The sequence below is a fragment of the Chenopodium quinoa genome, unplaced genomic scaffold (genome assembly GCF_001683475.1).
Source record: "Chenopodium quinoa cultivar QQ74 unplaced genomic scaffold, ASM168347v1, whole genome shotgun sequence".
NCBI lineage: Eukaryota > Viridiplantae > Streptophyta > Magnoliopsida > Caryophyllales > Amaranthaceae > Chenopodium > Chenopodium quinoa.
In genome coordinates this window covers 929,521-956,272 of record NW_018744904.1, presented here as the reverse complement: position 1 = coordinate 956,272, position 26,752 = coordinate 929,521, and the positions used below count along the sequence as shown (strand labels likewise).

Here is a 26,752-nt window from a genome sequence, read left to right as displayed (position 1 = left end):
GTACTAATAACATAAGAAATTTTAATCATCACCCGCTAAGCATTCGATCTACCCGTTTCACCAGCGGATGATGGATGGATCGGATGTGGATGATGTGTTTTGCGGGTGGCGGGTGAATCGGGTGGAGCGGATGGGATGAGCGGGTGGATGCGGGTGAAGCTCCATCCAACCCGAATTTGATTCGTTGCCATTTAAATATGCAAGTTGTGCAAAAATTAAGAAGATGTTGGCTCGTGAATGCAAAGAAAGCAGGAAAATACTACAGTAGTAAAATAGTAAGACCGACGCAATAATCTGAAATCACAGCAGATATGCTGTAAACGCGCATCACCGTCTTCTCTCTCTCTCGTTTTTCTATCTGCTATCTATTCTATACTCTATACCAATCCTGGTCCAATCTTTGAAACTTTGAAGACGACCTACTCCACCCACCATTTCTATTCTCCTCCTATTTTCACTCCAAAACTCCCCATTTTTCCGGCTATGATGTAGTACTATCTTCCGATTACCCCTTTTTTCGACTTTCCCCCCCCCCCCCCCCCAAAAAAAAAAAAACCAAAGAAAATGGTATTTAAAGGCAGATTTTTCTCCTCGAAGAAATCATCAGACTCTGATGGATCCAACAGTCCTCGTCGTTTCAATTCACCCAGTAGATCCGAGAAGAAGAAGGGTAAATCTTCTGAAAAAGATTTAATTAATAATACTGGTAATAGTAATTCTACTGTTTCAGCTACTAATAATAGTAGTAGTAATTCGAAACATTCAGTTGTTACCAAGAAGAAGGATGGTAAAGGTAAGGAAGCTCGAATTGATTCTGGGATTAAGCCCAATTCAGGGTCACCGTCGGCTTCGGTGTCGCCGATTCTTGCTTCGTCTTTGGGTTTGAACAAGATTAAGACGAGATCAGGGCCGTTGCCTCAGGAGAGCTTTTTCGGGTTTCGACCCGAAAAGAGCGGTGTTGTGCTTGGGTCTAGTAATCTTTCTAAGCCTGGTGCGGTGATTGCTAGTGATGGGAGTGGCTCCAGTAGTAAGGGTAGTGGGAAAAAGGAGATGGTTTGGTTGGATAATGTTGTTGAGAGTGGAAGTAATTCCGATAGCATGTCGCCCGAGAGCGGTGGGACTGCCCCGAGCCCGAGTTTGTTGAATGCAGGCCAGTTGCCGCGGTCTAGACTGTCGGCTGGAGGAGTAGGTAAGGGTTTCTTACTTACTTATAATTATGTAACTATGTGATTACTTGATCAACCGAGGAGAGAATTGTTTACCCTGTAGTTATGTAACTATGTACATTTTTGTAATTCTTGTAGTTATGGATAGTTGCATGTAGTACAATCCTGCCTGGTTGGTTTTTTTAGCTGTGTCGTATTGTCTGTCTTTGGACATGAATGATTTTCCAAGAAATAATAGGAAGTGGGCTACTTTGTTTCTAATTTTAAGTTGCTTTGTGCTAGATGATTTTATGGTGTTAGTGATGGTGGTTGTTAAGGTTGATGATGATGATGGTTTTTATTATGGTGAGCCGTTGATTATTAGGTTCTGTATACGCAGTCTTGGGATGTCTTTGAATGAGATTGGAGGGAATGGAATTCGGCGTGATGAGTTTTTTTTTTCCTGGTTTGGATATCAAAATGAGAAGAGGTGGAAATGGAATTGCATCTGTATATTCTCCCTCTGATAATTTAAAACCTTCAAATGTTGAAGCGTCGGAAAGAAGTGCAAGCTACTCCTTTTACTTTACTGCTGCCCGACTTCCCCTTTCCTCACCTTTCCACAATGAAAGAGGTGTGAGGCTAAAAGCTAATGTGAGCGAGTGTGTGTGCGCGCCCGCGTGCGCATACTAGAGAGTTATATAGTGTTTTCTTTGAATTTTGGTTGATGGGAAAGCACATTCTTTTTCAATGTTTAAAACTCCTGGACAATTTTCAAATGTGTCTGCTGATGTAACAATGTGGTTCTAATACTTCTGATTTGTGTCACAAAACTTTTCAATTTATTATTTTACTGTATTGGCATCTAGGAGAGATTTAAAAGGAAAATTCCATACGCTTCCTATTTATGTGGTGATTTGAAGTATTTGGGTATACAGGTTTAATAGGCAATGGATAACGACCCTGATTTGTACCACGACAGTATTCTTGTCAAACCTACTTTTCCTCTTAAACACCCATTTCAGAAATTTTTCAAAGAAGAGGAAAAGGAATAAAAGTATTCAAAAATCAACTCAACACCATAAAGTTACAGCTTTAGATTGTCCAGTTTAACAATGGTACTCTGTATGTGGAGTTTGATGATTAAATGTGACCACCTACAACTTATTTGTTAGCGGAGGAGGTTGCGATGGTTGTAATAAGGGGAGTGATGACAACATGCATGTGGAAGTGGGGTTGCATTGTGGTTGATAATGGTGAGATGAGGAGATGATTTTTTGATAGGGTTGAAATAGTGATGGGCATGTGCTTTGTTATGATTGTGAGTTTTGTGACTCGTATGCAATATCCCAGTAAACAGAAAGAAAATAAATTGTGTTTTTATCTTTAGGAACTACCTTACAAAAACTTTCATAAAAAAACTTTCTTGTATAAATATTTTTGTAAAATTATACCTTTTGTCGGATTACAGCCTTTAACTTAAAATCTGGTGTTGACTTGGCAGTTTTTGCTTAAGAGACCAGGTACCATATAACAAACAACCATTTACTTTGCTATATAATATGTTTTAAGAAGTGTATTTATTTATGTATTTTATTTTTTTTGGGTTGATTGTAGTTTTCCACAAATTTTTTACATATTTACAACCAAACATATGACAAGGTAATATTGCATACCTTTCCTTCAAAAAAAAAAAAAAAAGGTAATATTGCATACCTTGCTTTGACCAAACAAAAAAAATATCAAGTTCCCTTTCTTGAATTTTCCCCTTGCTTATCTTTCTTGATTCTTTTTTCCTTTTGATAGACTGCCAAACAGCTCCAATGTTGATTTATAAAGACTAGGAACATGGTTATTCATGGTGCTGAGTGAGGGACTCAGGGTCTATCTTTTTGTGCTGAAGTCCAATGCCAAGGTGCAAGGTGAAGATACGTGCATCACATAAGGCAGAGTTGTTCCAAAAATTATGTTAAATTATTTAGGCTTATTTTTTTCTTATATTTGCTCAAGTTAGCTATTCTGATATAGGGGGAGAGAAAGGGGGGGGGGGAGTGGAGGAAGGGGAGAGAGAAGAGCTGAACTTAAAGAATTAGGCAAGGAGTTTGTGTCATTCATTATTGCTTAGAAAAATCAAAATTAGATTCCTAGTGCAGCCTTTGCTTGTTTTGGTACTAGTTTAAAGGCTGAGATGAAGACTTTCATGATTTCAACCTATCTATAAGGAGGATTTAGGTCTTACTCTGTTATGACTTATTTAACAAAAAATGAGTATTGATAAGATCAAATATAAGTGTAATAAATAAAGATATGTATGATAAGTTTAGACGAAATCTGCTGAAAAGAACAGATCTTTGTTTTTTGTACTTTAGTTGTCACCATGATTTGGACCTTTTTTCTTTTCATTAAAAGGAAAATAAGTTTTTGTTTTATGCTGTTTTCAAATAAATAGAAGAATTATTTTACTATGGAAAAAAAAGTTTACCAAAATATTTTTCGAAACAATTTTCATTTAAAAAAAGAGAAAAATACCCAAAATTGTGTTAGTTCAGCTACAATTGGTTTCCTGACGTCTACATCATTCCTGCTACTGTGGCAACACAACTACTACAACTATTACAACCAAAACCCCAATTTCGATCTATGGTCTTAACCTAACACTTGATTTCACCTATACAACAACCTCAACGAATGCACAACTTGATGCTTTGCTTGCAGGCAAGCTCTATTATCATTGTGCATTTAAACGTACCTCTATCTCTCTATTCTATTTTTTAAGGGGGGAGGGGGGGGGGGTAGGGACATGGGAATGGGAGTAGATATGAGTAGTCCACCAATGTCTTGACAAACATGGCGGCATAATGAATGACATAGACCTGAATATTTATAACATTTCGAGAATTCTATAGGATATGAAATGAATTTCTTCCTATGCTCTATACCTTTATGTGCCATGTAGCCCATGTTGCATGTCATCATTACTTCCTAGTTGACGGAGTGACATGTGATTATTTCCACCTATCCTACTAAGTCTGTACCTTCTATGCAGGAAATTTAAATTCATCCTGGGAGCAGTCAGGAAGCATACAAAGTCCAGATATATGTACTCCTGAAGGACAGGTTGTTAGTTCCCTCTCATCACTCTGCATATTAGAAGTGCTACATTGTTCTTTTTTTCGTTATATCTAATTGAATTATAATATTTTATTCTTCAGATGGCTTTTGATTGTGAAACTCCAAAGGAATCTGAATCTCCTCGTTTTCAAGCCATTCTTCGTGTTACAAGTGGGCCAAGGAAAAGAAATCCAGCAGATATAAAAAGCTTTTCCCATGAGTTGAATTCTAAGGGAGTACGGCCTTTTCCATTTTGGAAGCCTCGTGGTTTAAATAATCTGGAGGTAACTATTATGTGCTGTAGTCTCACTCATTTCCTGATGGTATAATTTTTCAGTACTTATTTACTTTTAGAATTGGTATTTCATGTAGGAAGTTTTAATCATGATACGAGGAAGGTTTGAGAAAGCCAAGGAAGAAGTAGACTCTGACTTAGCTGTTTTTGCAGCCGATCTAGTCGGTCTCTTAGAAAAGAACACAGAAAATCAACCTGGGTGGCAGGAAACTATTGAGGACTTATTGATCCTAGCTCGGAGTTGTGCTATGACACAACCAAATGAGTTCTGGCTCCAGTGTGAAAGCATAGTTCAGGAATTGGATGACAGGCGTCAGGAGTTGCCTCCAGGTACTCTGAAGCAGCTTCATACGCGGATGCTTTTTATACTAACGCGATGTACCAGATTGTTGCAATTTCACAAGGAAAGTGGATTAGCAGAGGATGGGCATGCCCTTCAGCTGCGCCAATCAACAATTTTACAGTTTGCAGAAAAAAGGCTTCCTCTTGGAAAAGATAGAAAAAGTGGTGTTTCTGGAAAGATTTCAAGGGGATCATCTGCACAAAAATCCTTTAGTCAAGAACAACATGGTCACAGTTTGCGTACTTCAGATATATTCACTCCTGTTGAAGCGACAAAGATAACTGAATCTCCTTCTGGGAGGGAGCGGATTACTTCCTGGAAAAAACTCCCTTCGCCTGGTGTTAAAAAAACAGAAGTTCCGCTTGAAATCGAGCAGAGTGATAGTAAATTGGAGCATATAAACATATCTAACAAAAGTGAAATATTAGATACGGATCCGTCTTCTATAAAGGGATCTGAGGCCCTTTCTTCCAAAGATTCAGTTGCACAAACTTGTGCTTCGTCTAAACACCGGCAGAAAAATTCCTGGGGTTACTGGGGAGACCAGCCAAGTGTGTCAGATGAGAGTTCCATAATATGCCGAATATGTGAGGAAGAGGTTCTAACTTTACATGTGGAAGATCATTCAAAAGTATGTGCAGTTGCTGATAGATGTGATCAGAAGGGCTTAAGTGTCAATGAACGCCTTTTAAGAATTGCTGACACTTTAGAAAAGATGATTGAATGTCCTCCACAAAAGGATTTTCTACCTGCAATTGGGAGCCCTGATGCTGCAAAAGTATCAAATTCGGGTGTTACTGAAGAGTCTGATGTTTTTTCTCCAAAACTTAGTGACTGGTCTCGCAGGGGATCAGAGGACATGCTGGACTCTTTTCCTGACACTGATAATGCTGTATTCATGGATGATTTGAAAGGCTTATCATCTATGTCTTGTAAGACTCGTTTTGGCCCAAAATCTGATCAAGGAATGACAACATCATCTGCTGGTAGCATGACTCCTAGGTCTCCTTTAATGACACCAAGAACCAGCCAAATAGATTTGCTTCTATCTAGTAAAGGTGGTTATTCAGAACACGAAGATCATCCTCAGGTATTTTACTCAGTTTTGTAAACCTCATATTCATGCTGTCTGTTTATAGTTATTTAGTAAATTTGGAAATCAATTTAACTCTTACACGCCTTTTTTTTGGCACCTCATTGCTTCTTATTTGAGGTAATGCTCCACTGTTAAGCTTTCTGAGTACTGAGTAGTTACATTACTACTTAGGTAGAAACCACAAATTTGCCCTTAGGTAGGTTGGTATTGTTGTGCTCTATGATATTTGGCACATGACTGATTACTTGAAACACAGGTGCGTAAACACCAAGAAAAGGAAAACAGTATGCCGATCAAAGAAAAAGAAAGGCACTTGCCACCTTGAAAACTGAGAATCTGTAAAAAAAAGCTTTCCTTTAGGATTAGAAGAATGAGGCCCTCCATAAATAGGGCTAGAAAAGAAGAAATTTATTTGTATGAAAATCAGAACGCTTTTGTGGCTCTAACAAGTCACTTGTGATGATTTTTTTTTTTTTAATTTTTTTTACAATGGTCAGAAAAGGAGACTAGCTCCCAACAGACTCAAAAACTAATACAACAAGGAGAGAGCCTAGTTCTCTTAACCAAACTAACACAAGGACTATATCGGGGGATGGGGGGTACAACTTTCATAACTTGCTAAGGAATACAAATTTGGGGGTTGACAAATTCCATTGCAGGCACTAGCTATTGATGCTCGGTGTTTGTTCCTTTGCGCTTCTTGGACCTGCACAACCAAATACCTGGAATACATTTTACCTTTCTTGTTCTTCACCCTTGACATGTGCGGCTTTCCATGTTTCCTTGTTGGGGCAGAGAACTTGTTCTTCCAGGCCAACCAACGCCATCAGAGTCGCGAGTTGTGGACTTCTTTCTCACCTTTGGAAATGGTGTAGCTTTCGGTGGTGGTCATTTTCACCACCTTTCCCTGTATGATCTTTGATCGATTATAGAGAGTTGTGCCTCACCACCTTGCTTGAGATAGTGGTCAGAGGTCTCAGACCCTGTCCTTTTCTCTGCTGGCTTTTGTTTGTATAAGACACAGGTGGCTTGCTCTGATTCGTTACAAATATAAGCTATATAATGTATTAAAATAAAAACATACTAGGTAAATCAATAAAAGTGAAGCTACTAACCTGTTGAAAAGCACCCCAATTTCTTTCACAACCTGTAGCACAAGTGAGGCTAAGAATTTTGATGGCAAACTTTTGGACATTAGGAGTTGTAGCACCATAAGCCGACCACCAATCCGCCGGAGATTTGGTCTTCCTTTGCCTAATTGCCATTGTACGACCAAAGAGACCTATAGCATTCTTAAATTCATCCAACTCTGCAAGTATTTTGTCTTCCACATCCGGAACTAGCCTTTCAATACTATCATACAAACCTTCAAAACTTCCTCACAATACGGAATAATCATAATGAAGTTCCGGATTTAGATAAAAACCCGCCACATGCAAAGGATGATGAAGTCGACTATCCCACCTTTTATCCATGATCTCAAATGCCTTAAGGTCACTATAGCCTTTTTGCTTAAATTAAAAGTCTTCGCTATAGACTCTTTAGCTCTATCCATGGCTTCATAAATGTATCCCATTGGAGGCTTTTTCTCTCCATCAACAAGTCTAAGCACCTTAACAAGGGGATTTGTTAGCTTAAGAGCATACACCACATTCTTCCAAAAGCTTGCTTGCAAGATATAGGTTGCAATTCTCTTTCCTCCCACTTCCCTTTAGCCACTTGGAAGCAGTCCATTCTTTAGAGGTTACCATCTTTCTCAAGTTGCCTTTTTACTTATGAAATTGAGCTAGTGTAATGAAAGATGTTGCAAACCTAGTAATTGATGGCCTATGCAAATTTCTTTGTTGTGTGAACTTCCTCATCAAGTTCACAAGAGAGGTATGACTAAATATAGCCATCAATGAGCATGCACTTCTTTAGTGCATTTAAAACTCTTGTTTGTTTTCCAATGTCTTCTAACATCAAATCAATACAATGAGCCTCACAAGGAGTCCAATAAAGATGAGGTCTCTTAGCTTCAAGTAATTTTCTTACAATTCACAAAAAAAAAAAAAAAAAAAAAAATAAAAAAATAAAAGTATTAAATAAAAACTTACAAAACAAACTAATTATCAAAATTTGATTGAACATATCACAAGAGTGGCAAGACTATTTACTAATTCATACCAGCTTTGACATAATTGGATGCATTGTCCGTTACCACTTGAACAACATTTTCCTCTTTAATTTCATCTACCATCTTATCTAGAAGTTTATACAAAACTCCGCATCTTTCACAGCTTCCAAAACATCCCACAGTTCTTATGAACACGGAACCCTTAGGAGAATTGACAAGGAAGTTTATAATATCCTTTTGGACAACCGAATCATGCCATCCATAGGATAAAATTGAACAACCTTTACTTGCCCACTCTTTCTTGTTCTCCTCCATTTTCATCTCAACATCTTTCACTTCTTTGCTCAAGATAGGAACTCAAAGCTCATACATACTCGGTGGTTTTAATCTGGGACCATATTGACCAATAGGTTCAATCATTGCTCCAAAGCTATCATAGGTAGCCGCATTGAATGGAATTCCTGCATCATAAAACCACTTACCAATTGTCCTACAAGTTTTCTCCCTTAACTCCTTATCACAAGCACCAAAAAATTCCTTTCCTTTCCTTCCTAGCTTGCATTACTTCTTTAGGAGTCGAAGTAATAAACATATCCAAAGGACCTTTGTGTCTAGGTTTCTTAACAATTTTGCACGTTTTGTGACAACTTCTTCCTCTTCTTCATCAACATCATTCATTTCAAGTTGGGACATGCTCGACATCATTTGACTATCGACTTTTGCTCGAGCTTTGTTTAGCATACAAGTCTTAACTTCCTCCCTCACATGTTCGATACATTTAGGGCATTTAGTGACATTTCTAAAGCCACGAACTAAGTGTTGTTTCAAATGATGTGCCCCCTCCCTTTGTCACTTTACCACAAAAACTACAATGCCAAATAACACTATTATTAGGTTCTGGTTTTCCATATTTTCTAACCGGATTCGATCCAGTGGAAGGAAGGGACTCTTCATTCATGTTCCAAGAATCCAAGCTGAAATAACAAAGCTGGACATAAAGAGTTTTTGAGCTCAATTAGATAAACTAGAAAACAGAAAGAAAAAAAAAACCAAAGCAATTAAAAAACAGAAGATGAAAAAAAAAAAAAAAAAAGACGTAATCTGAAAACAGAAAACAGTAACAAGATAAACATGTTAAATAAAAGAAAGCATACCTGGTTTCCAAAGCTCGGCTGGTTTCCGGCGAGAATTGGCTTAGAGCCAACGAGAATCGGTGGCTAGGGTTTTAGTTTTCGAATAATATGTTTTCTCTCTCTTCTTTTTCTTTTATTAAAGCCTGGTTTTATTATTTTTTAAATATTTAACTTCTCCTGATTATGATTATTTGGACGCACGCACCGACTGTTATGAAGAAATCGGATTGCTAGCCTCTAACTCATGACCTAGCTCGTCTCAAAGCTAAATTTGCTTCAAATACCTGTCTCTTTCCTTCCGCTTTCCTCAAGTTAGTTTTTGCTATTTCAAGAGTTTGCTAAGCTTCTTGTGAATCAATGTCACTACCCAGGGGAGTCTTTATTAAAGTACCTCTTGGATCGGACTCTAACGACGGCTTTGGAAATTGAATTTATAATAAATCCTCTATTTTTCGATTCTTTTTTAGAATTAGAAAAAGCAAAAGAAAGAAAAAAAGAGAAAGATGGAAAGGCTTCTCTTTATAAGAATTGCACGAGACACAACCCCCCTACCCCATAGCAGCTTAGCGAGGGCCAAACTCTACTTTGGTCCACCACCTGGTTACCTTTAATAGAATAGATTTTTCTTTCTTTTTTGGTTGTTCAAAAAGAAAGTATCCTTCAGCTCTAATGTTGATCTGCAGATCAACCATTCCATTGAACTGCAGCTGAACGGCACGGGCAAGGTCCCCCCCATGGAGGATGAGAAGGGGCTGGGGAAAGCTTGAACCCAATTCCTATCGTAATAGCACGTGTCCATTAGCGCTTTATATTAGTAAAGCGGCGCCTCAAAGTGCCTCGCCCTTCAAAGCACCTCGGGCCTCTAGGTAAAGGCGCTAAGTCCTAAACTTCGCAATGCTGGGAGGCGTTTTTAAGGTCGCCTCACGCCTTAAGTGTGCCTAGGCGCGCTTTTTAAAACTAAGCGGCCAACATTCTGTGCCATATAACAAAGCAAGCCTTATTACCGTTTGATAGAATTTCCCCTTTGATTTCTGGGGCACGCTAGGATCACATAAAAATCCGTTGCACGCTTCCACTTCAACCAACCTGTTTTAATCCTATGAGCTACATCTCCATCCATCCTTTTGAATAATAAACCTAAATATCGAAAGACAATCTTCCCATCCAAGGTGATCACCCACCCCTGTCTCATTGTTCCTACATCGCTAAACTCCATCTTATTTCAGCTCACCTTCAAGCCATGGGACTCCAAAGTCTGTGTCCACAATTCCAACTTACTTTGCACACCTTTAATCGTCTCATCAATCAACACAATATCGTTAGCAAACATCATGCACCATGGTATATCATCTTGAATCGAGCTCGTCAATTCTTCCATGACTATTGGAAAAAGATAAAGACTAAATGTAGAACCTTGATGAACTCCAATTGTTATAGTGAACTCTACAATTTACTTATTTCATATGAGAACAATTAAGTTCTGATCATACTTTATCGCTATATGTGCGATTAAAAATTGCTAAATATCTTTAAATTCTTTAATGAAATATGGTATAAAGTATATATTAACAACATACACATTATTACAATTCTAACAAGACCCCACTTGATATACTAAAGCCATTCTTTTATTGCACATGGGCACACTTTTTTTGGTAATGTGACAAAGGAAGAGAGAGAGAGGGGTAAAATACAAAATTATCCATGTGACAGAGATATTTTGTTTCCTAAAATTGATATGGTTCAATACTTGTGAATCTTCCTTGAAAGGAAAGTGGTGCAATAATTATAGAATGGAGGAATTATATTTTTTTCGTATGGATTAAAGTACATAAAAGGTCAAAGTGTTGTCAAAAAATAAGTTCATATCTAATAAGCAAAATAAGGTGAACTAAACGTAGTCTAATTCTTAACAATATATATATAAAAAAATGTTTAGAGAATTAAAACCGTATAGACTTTGTAGGAAATGAAATAGTACATGTACAACTTTTTACATAAAAGCAAAGTAACACAATATCTAATGTAAATCTTTCTGATAATTAACAATAATACATATCCCTCATGCCAAAACATATACACAATGCAGTTTCCCTATCTTCTCTCTTTCTCTTTGGAAATCTCCATAGCAAAACTGTAAAAGTCTCTTATCCATTTGGTAGATAGAATTTGAGATTGAGATGTGAGAGTGAAAGAGTATTGATTCATAGACTATAAAAATTGCTGTTATCCAAATCTCCGTTCTTTCTATGTTGAATAATGATACTAAACAGGGAATTCTAAAATCATCGTATTATTTCCTTAGCTTATAGAGCAAGTCTTGGAGGTGAGTTCATCTGACTTTTGCTAAGAGTAACTTCTAATTTTAAGAATACTATGGTGATTGTGGATGTAAAACTAAATTGTGGAATAATGTTGGTAGGTCTAAGTTTAACTCAATCAAAGATTGTCATGTATATTGTGGCTTATGTCTTTTCTGCTAATATTATAAAGTGCACCGAAGTACCGAACCTTTTCTGCCTCATAATGTTCCTTGTCGATTTGCTTGATAATACTTGGTAAAAATTCATACTTTTCTACTTTGGGGCTTTCCATTTTACTTTACAATAGCCTCTAACAGTCTCGCTTTGAAATGCTTTAATTTAATGTTTCCCAAGGTTTTTATTTATTTTATTTTTTTTAAAATTTTTTTTTAATCTCCTTGATCTCTCCAATCTTTAGTAGTCTTGGCCCAAAATCTGGTTGGGTTAAGGCCCTAGAGAGTTGTTCTTACTACCTAAGGAAAGCAACTTCATTTTTTATAGAGATAGTATTACTTTTGCCAAATCTTATTTAATTATTGGGAAACAAAAAGGGGGGGGGGGACAAATTGAAAAATAAAAGTTCCCTCAAGCTTGACTACACTCACAAATGCTTGTTATTAGCAATGTCCAATTTTTTCAGTATTTTTACAATGCCATGAAAATGTTTATATACTGATATAAATCATTTGGTTATTCTATCCCTAAAAAAAATTTTGTATCATGCAGATGTCTGAACTGGCAGACATTGCCCGATGTTCAGCAAATGCGCTGTCTGAAGATGATCGTTCAATGAACTATTTACTCACATGTCTGGAGGATTTGAGCGTTGTCATTGGCCGTCGGAAATTTGATGCACTCACTGTAGAGACTTTTGGAGCCCGAATTGAGAAGTTGATTCGGTCAGTCTTTTCTTTTCTTTTGTTTGTTTGTGTGTGTGTGTGTGTGTGTGTGTGTGCGCGTACGCGCGTGCGTGTGTGTGTGTTTGTGCTGGGGTTATGGCTTGAATTTTCAATTGAGGAAGCTATGGTTCTGCTGATGTTTGAGTATTAGGAGCTATGCTTATTGATTATACGGAGCTGATGCTTTTTTGTGCTGGGGGTATGGCTCGAATTTTCAATTGAGGAAGCTATGGTTCTGCTGATGTTTGAGTATTAGGAGCTATGCTTATTGATTATACAGAGCTGATGCTTTAAGTAGCTTAAATGTTATTGATGCTCAGCTGTTTTGTTCATTTATAATTACACCCAAGTGCTCTATCACTGCCTTAATTTCTTCAGGGAAAAATACCTACAACTAGTGGAGCTGGTTGATAATGAGAAAATTGATCTTGTAAGTACTGTAATTGATGAAGATGCACCTTTGGAAGATGATGTCGTACGTAGTTTAAGAACCAGCCCTATTCATTCTGCCAAGGACCGCACGTCCATTGATGACTTTGAGATTATGAAACCTATTAGTCGTGGGGCATTTGGTCGGGTTTTCTTGGCTAAGAAACGAACAACAGGAGATCTTTTTGCTATAAAGGTACCCTTTTTCTTTGTCATCTTGAATGTATGTATAGTATGGTGTTTTTGATTTGTTTGAATTTTGTGATACTTCTATTGATGTTTCAATCCTGTTGTTTTTGACATTGTCACATGTAAATTTTGAAAGCCATCAATTATTTAATTAAATTTTGCTATGTATGTAGGTTTTGGCTAAGGCAGATATGATTCGCAAGAATGCTGTGGAGAGTATTTTAGCAGAACGCAATATTTTGATTTCTGTCCGCAATCCTTTTGTGGTGAGCAGGTCTATCTTGTTTTTCCTCTTCCCTTCCTTCAGTGAATGATAATCTCTTTAATCTCTATTTGTTATTATCAGGTTCGTTTCTTTTATTCATTTACTTGTCGTGAAAACTTGTATTTGGTTATGGAGTATTTGAATGGAGGAGATCTGTATTCACTGTTAAGGAATTTAGGCTGCTTAGAAGAAGATGTTGCTCGGGTCTATATAGCCGAAGTGGTTAGTTTTTCCCTTATATCTTTTATCTTCTGGTTATATTTATCTTCAATTTCGTTATAAATGCAAGATTGCCTCTTGAGAGCCTTGGATACTTTTCAGGTACTTGCTTTAGAATATTTGCACTCTCTTCATGTGGTTCATCGTGATCTCAAGCCGGACAATCTATTAATTGCCCATGATGGTCATATCAAGGTATAAAATGATTATTGTGTCCGTTCAAATTTTAAACTCAATTTGCACGTATTTGAAGCATACCTAACCTGATGGAGCTTGCATGGAAAATATGGCTTCTAATTATATTAATTACTCTTATAATTTGCCTTTGGTTTTGTGAAAAGCAAAGAACCACAATGTGAAGAATATAATAAAACATAAGAAAAATAGAACTTTTAAAGTTATATTCTAATCTTTTATAGACGTGATTATTTGTACGTTAAAATCTAATCAATTTATAATGCTTTAGTGCACTAATTACAGAATGACTAAAGTTGCTTTTCTAAATAAACAATGGAACATGGTGTAACAACTCCTTCCTTCCATTCTACTTATCCTTTCTTTCTCCTCTCCTAAAAATTCTGCTCTTCTTCACATTTATTTATCGTGCTTAAATTAGAGAATTACTGATTAATAATAACCTCATATGTTCATGAACCTCTACCTCACTCAGAATTTGAAAGATATTCAAATTTTAGACGAACAAATTGCATCATCTATATGCGATTGCATCTTTTTGACAATGACTGCCTACATACCCTTCGGCTGAGATCACACCAATCTTAGTTTCATTACTTCTCTATTTAGTTTAGGATAATTAAGCCAAATCAGATTTTTAACTATCAGAAATTTAGAACAAACTAATAATGTCTATATGAAGTATTAGCTAATAACGTCTCTTGAAGCTCGCTGCATTGTTTATATACTCTCTAAATATATACTTTCTATATAAATTTTCGTATTTAATTTTATTTTTAGCCCACCGATGTTTTATGAACTTTTTTCCTTTGCTAAAGTTTTCTCAAACCTTTATGTTTTCTACTTCAACGTTTTAACCACTCTTAAAACTTTCTTGAATTTATTCTTGGTTCTCTTTTAAAACTCCCATAATTATTCAATGCTCTTTCGTTTAATCACTTTACTCACCTTTTCCAAACTCTTTTAAATGATGATTTGTTATGTCCTTTTACGATTCCTTATGACGATTCATGTTAGCTGACCCCAAATCATTTTGGGACTGAGGCTTTGTTGTTGTTGTTGAAGCTTACTGCATTTTTTCCACATTTGATCAGTTGACAGACTTTGGTCTATCAAAAGTTGGTCTCATCAACAGCACTGATGATTTATCTGGCCCTGCGGTTAGTGGGACAACCATTTTTGAAGATGATCAACCGCAATTGTCTGCTTCAGAGAAGCAGCAAGAAAGAAGGAAGAAGCGTTCTGCAGTTGGAACACCTGACTATTTGGCACCTGAGATTCTTTTGGGAACAGGACATGGTTTGTCTTCCTTATCTTTTACTTTATATCCTGAATATAGAAATCTGCCTGATTTATATGAGGTATCAAATGTAATTTTCAACTAAATGGTTTAAAGGTAAATCAACTTTCTAGTCCATTGGGTGTAGCCAGATGCATGGGCAAATTATTTGCAGCTATTAGTATAAAGCTGTGGAACTGTGCAATAGTTCTTGTAAAATAATCTATTTATTTGAACTTTTTACTCAGTTTTTTGGATGGATACATAAAATAGATTGAGAGAAGCATTGTGTTAATACTTGATTTTCCTACATCTTTATTTCGCATTTACTTTAGTTTGTTTTTTCAAAAACTATTGATGAATGTGGTATCTGGGTTTTTATTCATTATTTATGTCTTTGTTTTTAGGAGCTACGGCTGATTGGTGGTCTGTTGGAGTTATTCTATTCGAACTCATTGTTGGAATCCCTCCCTTCAATGCTGAACATCCCCAGGTAATTTTTTACTTTTTATAATTTTGTTTGGTTATATTCTCTTTGTATTTCACCTTCAATATGGGCAGGACTAGTTGGGTCCTGCAATAGGGCTTATTTATCTGTAAGAGTTAGTCATTGTAAAGGCTGGAGGATTAGTCCTCCTTTGAGAGTCGTGGAAAAGAATCTTATAGCTAAAATAATACTTTTTTTCGGAAGTGTTTTCTAGTTTCAGATAATACCTTGAATCCTAGGAAAATTGGCTAATGGATTACAATGTTGTTGCAATATGTCGAATGTGACGTAGGCGTAACCTGGTATTTGAGTATTTTTGCAAAATAAAATGGGGCTCATTGTCTAATATTATGTGTAGTTATTTATGCTGGAATACATCAGAAAATTTGAAGAATTTTTATAATGTAAGAACAACTCAAAGTCAAAAAGTAAAAGAATTGAATAAAACAACAGAAATCTTAACCTTTGTCTTCCTTTCCTTCTCCCTATGTCTCTATCGATAACAAAGAAATCAATATGAAAATGAGGTTCACAAAGAAGAAATAAGAATCTTGTGCAACTTTCTAGGTCACTGAAAAAAAAGTGGTACCAATATCATAAAGCAGATGAGGTATATGATAGGAATTGTGTATTGAAATTAAAATTAGTTACACTTAAAATAGTCATGCTAATCTGGAAATCTGACTATAGAGAACTGGTTTTCTAGTGTCCAAATTCCAATATCTTGTTTTGGTTTCAAAAATACTGCAAACTTGCACCAATGACTTGGTGAAGATAGTAGATACTAATTAAGTGGCAACATTAAATTAAATAAAGAGTGTAAAGATAATAACACATACAGCTAGTAGCGACGTGCTGACTGTAGATTTATAAATTGCCTTAAAAAAAACTGTAGATTTATAAAACAACAACGAAGAACCAAGAAAGAAAGGCATCTATCTAATCTAATCAACACCCACTTGCTCCTATTATATTGTTCGCATGTGATTTTGATGCATCCACTTCCACTGCTTTGCTTACCATTGTATAGCTGTCATTTTATATATATATATATTTTTTTTTTGTGAAAATTGCTTGTATAATTTAAAATTAGCATCATGGAAAGCTAAATATCTGCCTTATAAATGATACAGTCCTTTGAAGCGGACTAGAAATAGTGTCCATGCATGTTTTCAGACTTGAAAAGCTTCAATTAAGGCAGACTTTATTTCTCTTTATTTTAATACTTTTAGACTGGGTTTGGGGGATGTCATATTAACAATATCTATAAGCTGGACCTAATATGTCCATACCCAACTAACCGGAGCTGCATCATTTTAGTATGGGTGCGAAACTACGGAATGGAATTTCCATTCTTGAGATGGTGTGCTCGTTCTGGTCAAGTGGGAGAAAATTTGTGTAAGAACTACAGAATACTAGCCACTTGGTGATGTGGGGGTTATTTTTTTGACCTACATATAATCATTATATGTAGAATTGCTTGCTCCATGCAGTGTCAATGTCATTGTTTTTTCCTTCATTTGTTTGAGATAAAAAAGACGCACATGTTATTAACAACACATTAGAGAAAAATAAAATTATCCCTATTAATAAAACACTTTTTCAACCACTTTCATCATCATCATTAGCTGTTGACTTCCAGTCTTATAAGTCTATTGGGACTGTGCACTGGTCTTTAACCGGAGTTTACCTGATTCCCCGGAACCTGAATCATAAGATTCTGAAGACCGGGACTGACCAGTAAATAGTCGGTCTAGACTGGATTGGACCTCAATTTCATGTCCGGTCCGGATTCAAACCGGGAATAGACCTCAATTTTTATTTATTTATTTAATTGTTGTAATCAAGATTATGCTGCAATTAGATATAGTTAAGTATAGCAAATCTCAAAATATGACAAAAGGGGAAAGATCTTAATTCAAATAATCCTTATATGCTATACCAAATTAACGAAAGTTTTAAACCCAACACTCTAGGGCCCCGTTTGGTTTGATGTAAAACATTTTCAGTGAAAATTAGTTTTTGTGGAAAACATATTTTAAAGGAAAATTACAATTGCAAATTAGTTTTCCTTTGTTTGGTTGCATACAAAGAAAGTTAAAGAAGAATAAAAAATAGGAGTGGGAATGTGAGGGTGGATGAGATGAAAGTAAAAGGAAGCAAGGTAAAGGGAGGAAAATGTGGCTTCCCTTTGTAAAAGGAAAATGTTCTCCATCATTAAGGATGTAATTTTCCACCATTGGGAAAATTGTTTTCCACCCCTTTACAAAAAGGAACCAAAGGAAATGGAAAAAAAAAGGAATAATCAAAATGGGGCCTAGATCTTAATCGATCTTGTTCGTATGAAAAAAGGTCTTCAATTGTAAAGTTTAATCAAGGAATCATAAAACGCTTTATAAATGGATCACAAATATACTTAAATACATCATATAACTTGCATAAATACCTAAGTTATACCTTCCTTAATTTATTATACAAGTATGCTACAATAACATAAACATAATTCACTAAAATAATTGAATTTGGAATTAAAAAAAATTAGCTTCTAGAATTCTAGCGATTTGGTAGAAAGAACTGAAATGTGAAGGTTTAAGAAGCAAATTTCAAAATTACCCAACTCTAAGTTGCAATTGTAAAGTCTTTTTGCCAATCTAGATTGCTTTAGTCACGATTTTTCCTTTTCAAATCTCCTGGAAGATTCATGTAAATGATTTAGCTCCATTGAAGAACTCAAGAACTTAGATATGATGATTTTTAATGGAGTATAAGAGGAGAGACTGAGAGAGAAAGAGAAAGAAAGAGTTGTACATGCAAGTAAAGCAATACTTCAAATTATATAAAAAGGAGAGAGAATGAAGGAGTATTGAGTGTGAAAATGTTGGAAAGAGGGAAAATAGAGGAGCATTAATTGAATAATTGTCTTAAATAGGCTTCTCTCTCTCTCTGTCCCCCCCCCCCCCCCCCCCCCCCCCCCCCCCCCGGAAAAAAAAAAAAAAAAAAACGTTATATTCCATGGGTCCAGACCAGAACATTTTGGTTTTTACCTGTGCCAGACTGGAAGCCCCAAATCTGTTTTTAACATGTTTTGGGGCATTGAGTACCAAACTTGAATTCCTAGACTGGTCTATTTGTGCACACACCTTATTTTCAATGTAAGTTGTGTCAGTGTCCAACCCCTTCTAGTCTTGGGATACCAAGAAGTTGGTTTGTTGGTAAAGAATTATGCGGGATCTCCTTTATTACCTAACTGTCAACATGACTCTTATAGGCACAAAATCCCGGTAAGATATGGTAATTTACTGTCGGACACAATTACATCAAATCTTTGTTTATTGAAGCCATAGATCTACAAATAGGCATATTAATATGAGAAACAAGTGTTTAGGGCTTTTGTTCACCTTTGTCAAAGGAATCCCATGGTGGTGTTCTCATTCACAAATCATTATGGGAAGTAGTCAGTGAGAATGCAGAACATGAGTGGGAAAAAAAAAAGGACTTTAGCGCCTTGGTTTGCCTTGTGTCTTTTAAAACTAAGCATTCAAATTTGTAGAATAACCATTTAAAGGGATGGAAAAATTATTTTATTTTTTCAGTGTTAGTCTCTTCTAGATCTTGGTCATTTCATGCAGTTTTGTGCATGCGATTGCTCGTCACTACATGGACATGAACACATGTTAAGTCCTTGGTTTTGAAGAATTCAAGTTTTCCGCAGTTTCATTGTTAGTGCCTCATTTTAACAAATTCATTTCTTTTGTAGATAATTTTTGACAATATTCTCAATCGCAATATTCCATGGCCTCGTGTTCCAGATGAAATGAGCTCTGAAGCAGCAGATCTTATAGACAAGTAAGTAACAAGAAGTTATTCGGTGAGTTATTTGGCTATTTATGATCAGATGGTGGTCTGTCTGTCTATCATCTTAAATAATGTTGTCAGGATTAAGCATACCTTATCTGTTAAAGCAAGTTTCTTGGTTTGTTTTTTTTGTAGTTAAATTTTCCTGTTACCATGTTTGCAATATAATTCTTAACAGTAGATTTGTAGGCCAAGCTCATCAGAGTCATAATTATTTCATATTCTAAATAAAGTTAGTATTTAAAACAATTTGATTATGGTTAAAAATTCCAGCATATCCTCACTAAATTTAGCAAAGGCTACAGAGTTTATATGTGAGAAAGGCAAGACTGTTTAAATCGCCTTTTGATGATCTGTTGGCGAATCCTTGAGGGGTTGGGAAATTAAGAATATTTTGAGGCAATTTTGACGATTCATGTTAGCCAACCCCAAATCAATGGGACTTTTGTTTTTGTTGTTGTACCAAGTAAAAAGTTTTTAAAAAATAAGAGAAGGGGGGGGGGGGGAATGTGTGTGTGTGTGTCATATAAATGGGGCAGTTCAGAGATCCTTTCTGCCTCATATTTTTTTTATTAGAGATTTATTTTTGTCTATTTTCAATTTCAAGGTGGGCATTTGTGTAATTATGTGTGTAATCAGCACCTCTAAGGCTCACATAAAAAAGACATAAGAGTTTAATGCCAACAAAAGTTTGCTGCTTAATAGGTTTTTGGGGAGGTTGTTTCATCTAATCGTAATGGTCTGTATAGAATACTGTTTATAGCTTTCTACTTGAGTGTGGAATTGAATTAGCTAACATTTATAGTGAATCAGAGTTTCTGTGACCATGCTTTTTGATGGCCTGTAGGCCTAGGGTTATAAAAATTGAGAACAAATATACATATTCTTTTTAAATTTGTGGTGCAGTTGCTTTATTACTATCCGTGTTGTTATAACTTTACAATTTATAAAGACCAGTCACCAGAGCGGTTAACATGTTTGGTATGATGATATAATCAAGTTATAAGACCATGCCATGAGTTCTTTAAAAGCTATAATGGAAAAGCTTTGATCAATTCTGATCTTTTCTACTAGTACTTTTTTCTTACAATCAAATGTGTTTGTGGTCATATATAATTCAGATTATTGACTGAAGATCCTAATCAGAGACTTGGAGCTAAAGGAGCATCAGAGGTGATACTGTGTTTCATCCAGGCTCTTAAATATCTTTCTTTTTAATTTCCTGTGAATGTATCATCCCCTAATCCCATAAATTTACAATTTAGGTGAAGGCACATCCTTTCTTCAGAGATATTAACTGGGACACGCTGGCTAGGCAGAAGGTGCAACATTTAAATTGATCTTAAACGCCTGTGACTATTGTTACTTATTAAATGTGTATATCTGATGTTTTAAATACCTCAGGCAGCATTTGTTCCTGCTTCAGAGAGTGCAGATGATACGAGTTACTTCACAAGTCGTTATTCTTGGAATCATTCAGATGACCATGTTAATGCAGCTAGTGAATTTGAAGACAGCAGTGATGATGGTTCTGCTAGTGGGAGCAGTGGCTATCTGAGTGACAAACAAGATGAATTGGTAATGTCTGTTGAACTGGAGCTTGTTACGTTGTCATCATTATCCTTCACTACTAATGTATTGATATTGGTAATATTGTCATCAGGGAGATGAATGCAGTGGATTGACCGAGTTTGAATCTGGCTCAGCTATTAATTACTCCTTTAGTAATTTCTCCTTCAAGGTGTGTTCTTGGCTCCAGCATATCTGTGAATTTATATATATATTTTTATCGGATTTTTCATGAAATACCACTGAGTTTTTCGAAAATTCACCATATACCACACAAAATTTTTTAATACACCAAATACCACTGAGTTTTTGGTAAATGTCACAACATACCATTAATGACTAACAGACGTTAACACCGTTAGTCATTAAGGCTAATAATGCCACGTGGCAGTTTGTGATTGGTTCCCTTCTATTATTTAATTAGTTATCAAATAAAAAAAATAAAAACCAAAAAATAACAAAAAATAATAAAAAGTAACAAAAATTATTATAAAAAGAAAAAAAAAAACAAAACCTGCTGCCAGCTTGCCACCAGCCCACCACCACCACCAGCCAGCCCATTCCGGCCACCTCACCGCCAAACCCCTTGCCACCGAGGCCAGAAACAACAGGCGCGCCGGAGGCCGTTGGCCTTCCACCCCTTCCCTCCCCTTTTCGATTCTGGCCACCCCACCCAAAACCCCCTTCCCCATCCCTTACGAATTCCGGCCACCCCACCTAAAACCCCCTTCCCCTCCCCTTTTCGATTCCGGCCACCCACCCAAAACCCCCTTCCCCTCCCCTTTTCGATTCCGGCCACCCACCCAAAACCCCCTTGCCCTCCCCTTTTCGATTCCAGCCACTTCACCCAAAACCCTCTTCCCCATCCCTTTTCGACTATTTCCGGCCAACCCACCATCCCACGAAACCCTTCCCCTTCCTATTTTCGGCTGCCGAAACCCCTAAAATCCTCTCTAAAATGTTACAGGTGGTTTCGGGGGTGGAGGGAGGCGAGGGAGATTAGTGTTACAGGTGGTTTCGGGGGTGGAGAGAGCCGGTTTTGTGGAGGTGGAGCGGTTTTAGGGGAGGTTTCAGGAGCTGGGGTTAGGGAGGGGGTGGTTCAAAGAGGGCCAGGGAGAGGAGTGCCACCACCAATGGTTGTGGGCTGGTGTTGGCTTGGTTTTTTTTCCCCCTTTTTTTCTATTAATTTTACTTGAATTTTTTCTAAAGTTAGTTAATTAAATAAATAACATTAATAATCACCAATTACAAGTTGCCACGTGGCATAATTAACGTTAATGACTAACACCGTTAACGGAAATGGTATGTTGTGACATTTACCAAAAACTCAGTGGTATTTGGTGTATTAAAAAATTGTGTGGTATATGGTGAATTTCCGAAAAACTCAGTGGTATTTCATGAAAAATCTGTATTTTTATTGATGATTGAAACACAGGAGGAAAAATATAAACCTTTTGAACAGGCATTGCACCCAAAATTGCTAGGGCTTATTTCTTACCGTGTCTAAAAATTGCATTAGTATATAGTATCTCTCTCTCTCTCTCTCTAAAATTGGGAAAAAATTGAATTGAATAAAAGATTGCCTGCCATGAAAGGAATAAAGTAAAGTCAGTGGAAATTAGGAAAACAGATGAAAACAGAAAGTGAGTAGAACCTAGGAAAATTGAGGAAGTGTATATTCTTGATACTTGATTATTTGACATCATGTGGCTTTTAATCTTCTTGGATTGCATTCTCTATATGTTACTTGGTTCAACCAAAAATTCTTATAAAATATACTGTAAATGATTAATGAACCTTTAACAAAGAAAAAAAAAAAAGATGATCAAATTTGAAGTTTTGGGTGATTTTTTTGCGATATTTGATCACTAAGTTATCATAATCAGTGGCTGCTTGCTAATTTTATTTTGAAAGATACTTTTTATGATGCGTATATGATTGGACTAACATCGAGTATTAACTTTTAGAGGTGAATTGATCTAAATAGTTCTAGGCTTCACCCATCTTGCGTAGAATCTTATTTTTGAATGGTGGTGGCATTGTGATGATGGTTATGAGTGATTGAGATTGATGGAAGGTTGAATGCAATGGTGGGTTTTTTTGTGGGTTGGTGCAGGCCAATGGCACTGGGTGGTGTGGCTGAGGCTGGTGGGGTGAATGGTCGTGGCAATGATAATTGTTGGGAGTAAGGTGTTGGTGGAAGGGGAATAGGGTGATGCAGTTTTGGGGGTTAACTCGCATTAAGAGTAGTCTCTCTCTCTCTCTTTTTTTTTCCTCAATCACATGGGCAACAAAGTAATAAAATTCTCTCTTTTGTATAAACTGACATGCCATTGCTAGATGTTTCATCTAAAAAGATGAGAACTATGTTTGGGAGAAAATGGGGCATGGGTTGGGTGGGGGGGGAGGGGGGGGGGAATAGCTACATGGACCAAATCAACGACCTATAATCCAAAGACGTAAAGTGCTTATCCACCCTCTATCACTGTACGGGTTTATTCAGGTGTTCTTGGGTTTGTTGTAATGCCAAGGATGGTTAAAACCTGCCTGATCTAGGATGCTTGTTTTATATTGCTGTCACTAACTTTGGAATAATGAAATACACGGTTAAAGTAGGATATATGATTAAGACAGGCTATATTCAATGTTTATGGGAGATTTATCATGTGTGAAATTGCACAAGTCAGGGAATCTCTTAAGTTTTGATTGGATGTAAGTTCAATTTCTTTTGAATCAACTCTAGCATGAGTAGCTCACAATAACTTATTGATTAAACTTAAATGTTATGGTCTCCGGTCTCCCATTTAACCAAAAATTTTCTTTCCTGCAAGTTTTGTAGAAGTATATGTTGCAATTTGTTATTTGTAGAAGTATATGTTTTCAAGGAGGAAATTACCATGGTTCATTACTTCATTCTCATTCTCCTGTGTTTCACTTTTTTGTTTTCTCCAGAATCTCTCTCAGCTTGCTTCAATCAACATTGATTTACTTAGCAAAGGTTGGAAAGATGATCCACCCCCAAATTCAAACGTTTGACTACCATGTATTCCGAGTCAAGAGCGTCCTGGGATTCCCTGTTTGATTGTACAACCTGTAAATGTATGATCTCATCTACATTCATAAGCTTTAATTATATTCATACCTGCCATTGTTTCATTACAAGCATGATTGCATTTTTGCAGAAATAGAAGCAGCTATTAGAGAACATACAACGGAATGTGTCTAACCTCATACACTGCAACAAATTTTGTATTGAGGGGTTGCCGATGTCGTTGAGGTTTTTTGTTCAATTCCGGAACTTAGAGAATGTTAACAACCATTGATAATTTTCTTATGGAAGAATTTGGGTTGGAGAGGGGGGCATGTCAACTCGACTTGTATTTTTTATCGAACCCAAACTAAGTTCAATTAAAATTAATGTGATTACAATGATAAGGGTCTTAATTTTGGCTTAACAATATATTGATACATTATTCATAACATATGATATACAATATACCTATGCAATTATACAGGTTCAGATCCCTATTCTAAAGATTATCCAACTCAATAATCATCCGACCCAAACCTAACTTGTATTCGAATTAACATGTATACAAGAAAATGAACTAAACATGTATTTGGTTCAAATTGAACTCGAACTACAATTTATTTAATTGGTAAGCAACTTAGACCTGGCAATTCTGACACAGACCTGACAACCCGACTCGAATGATTAGACCCATGACCCGAAATCGACCCGTAAACAGTGACCTGAAACCCGAAATCAACCCGACTTGACCCATACCCGATCCGAACTGGAATTGACATGACCTTGACCCAAAATCCGAACTGACCCGACCCGAAATTACCGACTCAAAATTGACCTGATACCCGAAGTGACCCGACTTGAATTTAACTTGAATAAATTGACCCAAACAGACCCGAAATCTAAAGTGACCCGAACTAAAATTACTTTATACCTGAAATGACCAGTTACAATTTAAGCCAAATACTTGACCCGAGCAGACCCAAATAGAAAATAATCGCAATTAAACTGACTCGATTTTTCTTTTTTTTTTTTTTTTAAATTTATTTGTAATGTATAAAGTGTAAGTAATTTACATATTTTGAATATTACTTTTCTCGATGTTGTAATAATCTTGTAATGAAGATGATAACAATAACAAAACAATGATATTAACACTAACAACTACATTTTCTATAAAAGCATTAATAATTATGTCGTATATAAAATAATAAATCTTCTAATAAAGCTTGACTCAAAGTATCGACCAGAACTGTCCTGACCTGATTTTGACTTGACCCGGTCTTGACCTGATATATGGACCCGAAAATTGACCCGCCCCGAATTGACACGACTCGAATTGACCCAACCCAAACTTGACCCGACCCAAAGGCGACTCGAAGTGTTGACCCGAACACGACCCTAAACCCAAAATGACCCGTCCCGACCCGAATATTTGTTGACCCGACCCGAACAACCCATTTGCCAGGTTTAAAGCAACCTAACATAACCTTAACTGAATTGACTAAATTCAAACATGAACCTCATCATCTGGATGCAAGATTTATTCGACATGACTCGAAACCTAATTTAATCTAGCCTGAATCCAACTTGAATACCTGAATTCAAGGTATCACAATCAACTCACTACTGTGGAGGGTGCGCCCATCGTTGGGGATCCTTCTCCTCTATGCCCATGTCCCTTTAAAAGCCTAAGACTTTACAACGCTTTAAGGCATGTTAGGATTTGAATTCTTGACTGTTTGGGGGACCTTGAATTAGAGTTGATCCTATCATTATGCTTTTTTGTAAGAAACTAGTAAGGAGTTGCCAATGAGTTTTAGGAAAACTCATAAACCTCGCTCATGCCTTTTTCCCAAGTAGGGGTTCAAGGGATATTTAGCATGAATCATAAGTTTACCCATGCTCAAATTGGTCTACTTATACCAGAAATGAGTATGGGAGCGAGGGTACTAAAATAACGCTCCTTTTAAGGAGGAATCACTATTCTAGGCCAAGTGCGGCCTCTACTAGCTCTTCCTTTTTCACAATTTCATTACCAAACAATATATGCAACATGATACCTAAAACTAAGTTAATTGATTTTATTTACACACATTAATTACGTAGGAATTATATCGCAAAAGTTGTTATTCTTACTCATTCAAATTTGTGAAAGAACAAAAAGTAAACAAGATCCGCCTTGGCTTAAGTGATAAAGCAATCAATTAATTATTCAAATTCTAGTCTTGATTAACGAAAGAATACTATGTGAATTAATTAATTAAAGTTTGTTTAGAGTGACCAAACAACACTAGAAGTTGTTTAAACAAGAAAAGGAAAGGTGGTTTATCTAAGTGCTCGGGAATATACCACTTTTCCTTGCTAGATCTTCGTTTAGAACACTTATGGACTCCTTCTTGTTCGGGAACCTCCACCGTAAGAACAAATGATTAAAAGGGGTGAGTGTTTAGGACAAGGGGAATGATTAATGCATAAGATCACAAGGTTTCCGTTGACTTTCGGGTTAATTTCTGTGTGTTTAAAGCTTCGTATTGCACTTCTATTTATAGGGAATGGGTGAATTTAGGATTTTTCAAATTATGCCGCAGTAGGTGGCGCGCGCATCTCGAAAGGTCGCGTGCGGCTGCTGCGCGCAAGTGGTTGAGTTGCGCTGTTGAGGGCAGCGCAACTAGTTGTCTTGCGCGTGGCTTCATTGTAATTAAGATTCAATTCAGTATTTCTATAAAGTTCTAAATCTTCCGCGAGCGCACCACTAGAGGTTGCGCTGGACGTCACGCGCAACCTTGTGGGTTG

The 26,752-nt window shown here is 36.6% G+C and overlaps 1 protein-coding gene across 1 annotated transcript; it reads left to right on the top strand.

The window, feature by feature from the left end:
• The first annotated feature begins 226 nt into the window (after positions 1-226).
• LOC110706140 (probable serine/threonine protein kinase IREH1) lies at positions 227-24,395 on the top strand. Its single transcript, XM_021884048.1, has 18 exons — positions 227-1,189; positions 4,192-4,262; positions 4,358-4,540; positions 4,629-5,984; positions 12,269-12,441; positions 12,820-13,066; positions 13,233-13,325; positions 13,406-13,546; positions 13,646-13,738; positions 14,833-15,037; positions 15,425-15,510; positions 19,262-19,350; positions 20,481-20,532; positions 20,625-20,681; positions 20,764-20,937; positions 21,023-21,100; positions 23,881-24,027; positions 24,111-24,395. Exons 1-17 carry the CDS (start codon positions 565-567, stop codon positions 23,962-23,964), a joined length of 3,807 nt encoding a protein of 1,268 aa, XP_021739740.1. The 5' UTR covers positions 227-564; the 3' UTR covers positions 23,965-24,027; positions 24,111-24,395.
• Positions 24,396-26,752: the final 2,357 nt, after the last annotated feature.

Excerpts from the sequence above, each read along its gene's own strand:
- LOC110706140 (XM_021884048.1), top strand. The coding sequence starts at position 565 with ATGGTATTTAAAGGCAGATTTTTCTCCTCGAAGAAATCATCAGACTCT. Across the intron at positions 4,541-4,628 it reads GTGGTTTAAATAATCTGGAG|GAAGTTTTAATCATGATACG; the intron begins GTAACTATTATG and ends TATTTCATGTAG. Across the intron at positions 12,442-12,819 it reads CGAATTGAGAAGTTGATTCG|GGAAAAATACCTACAACTAG; the intron begins GTCAGTCTTTTC and ends TAATTTCTTCAG.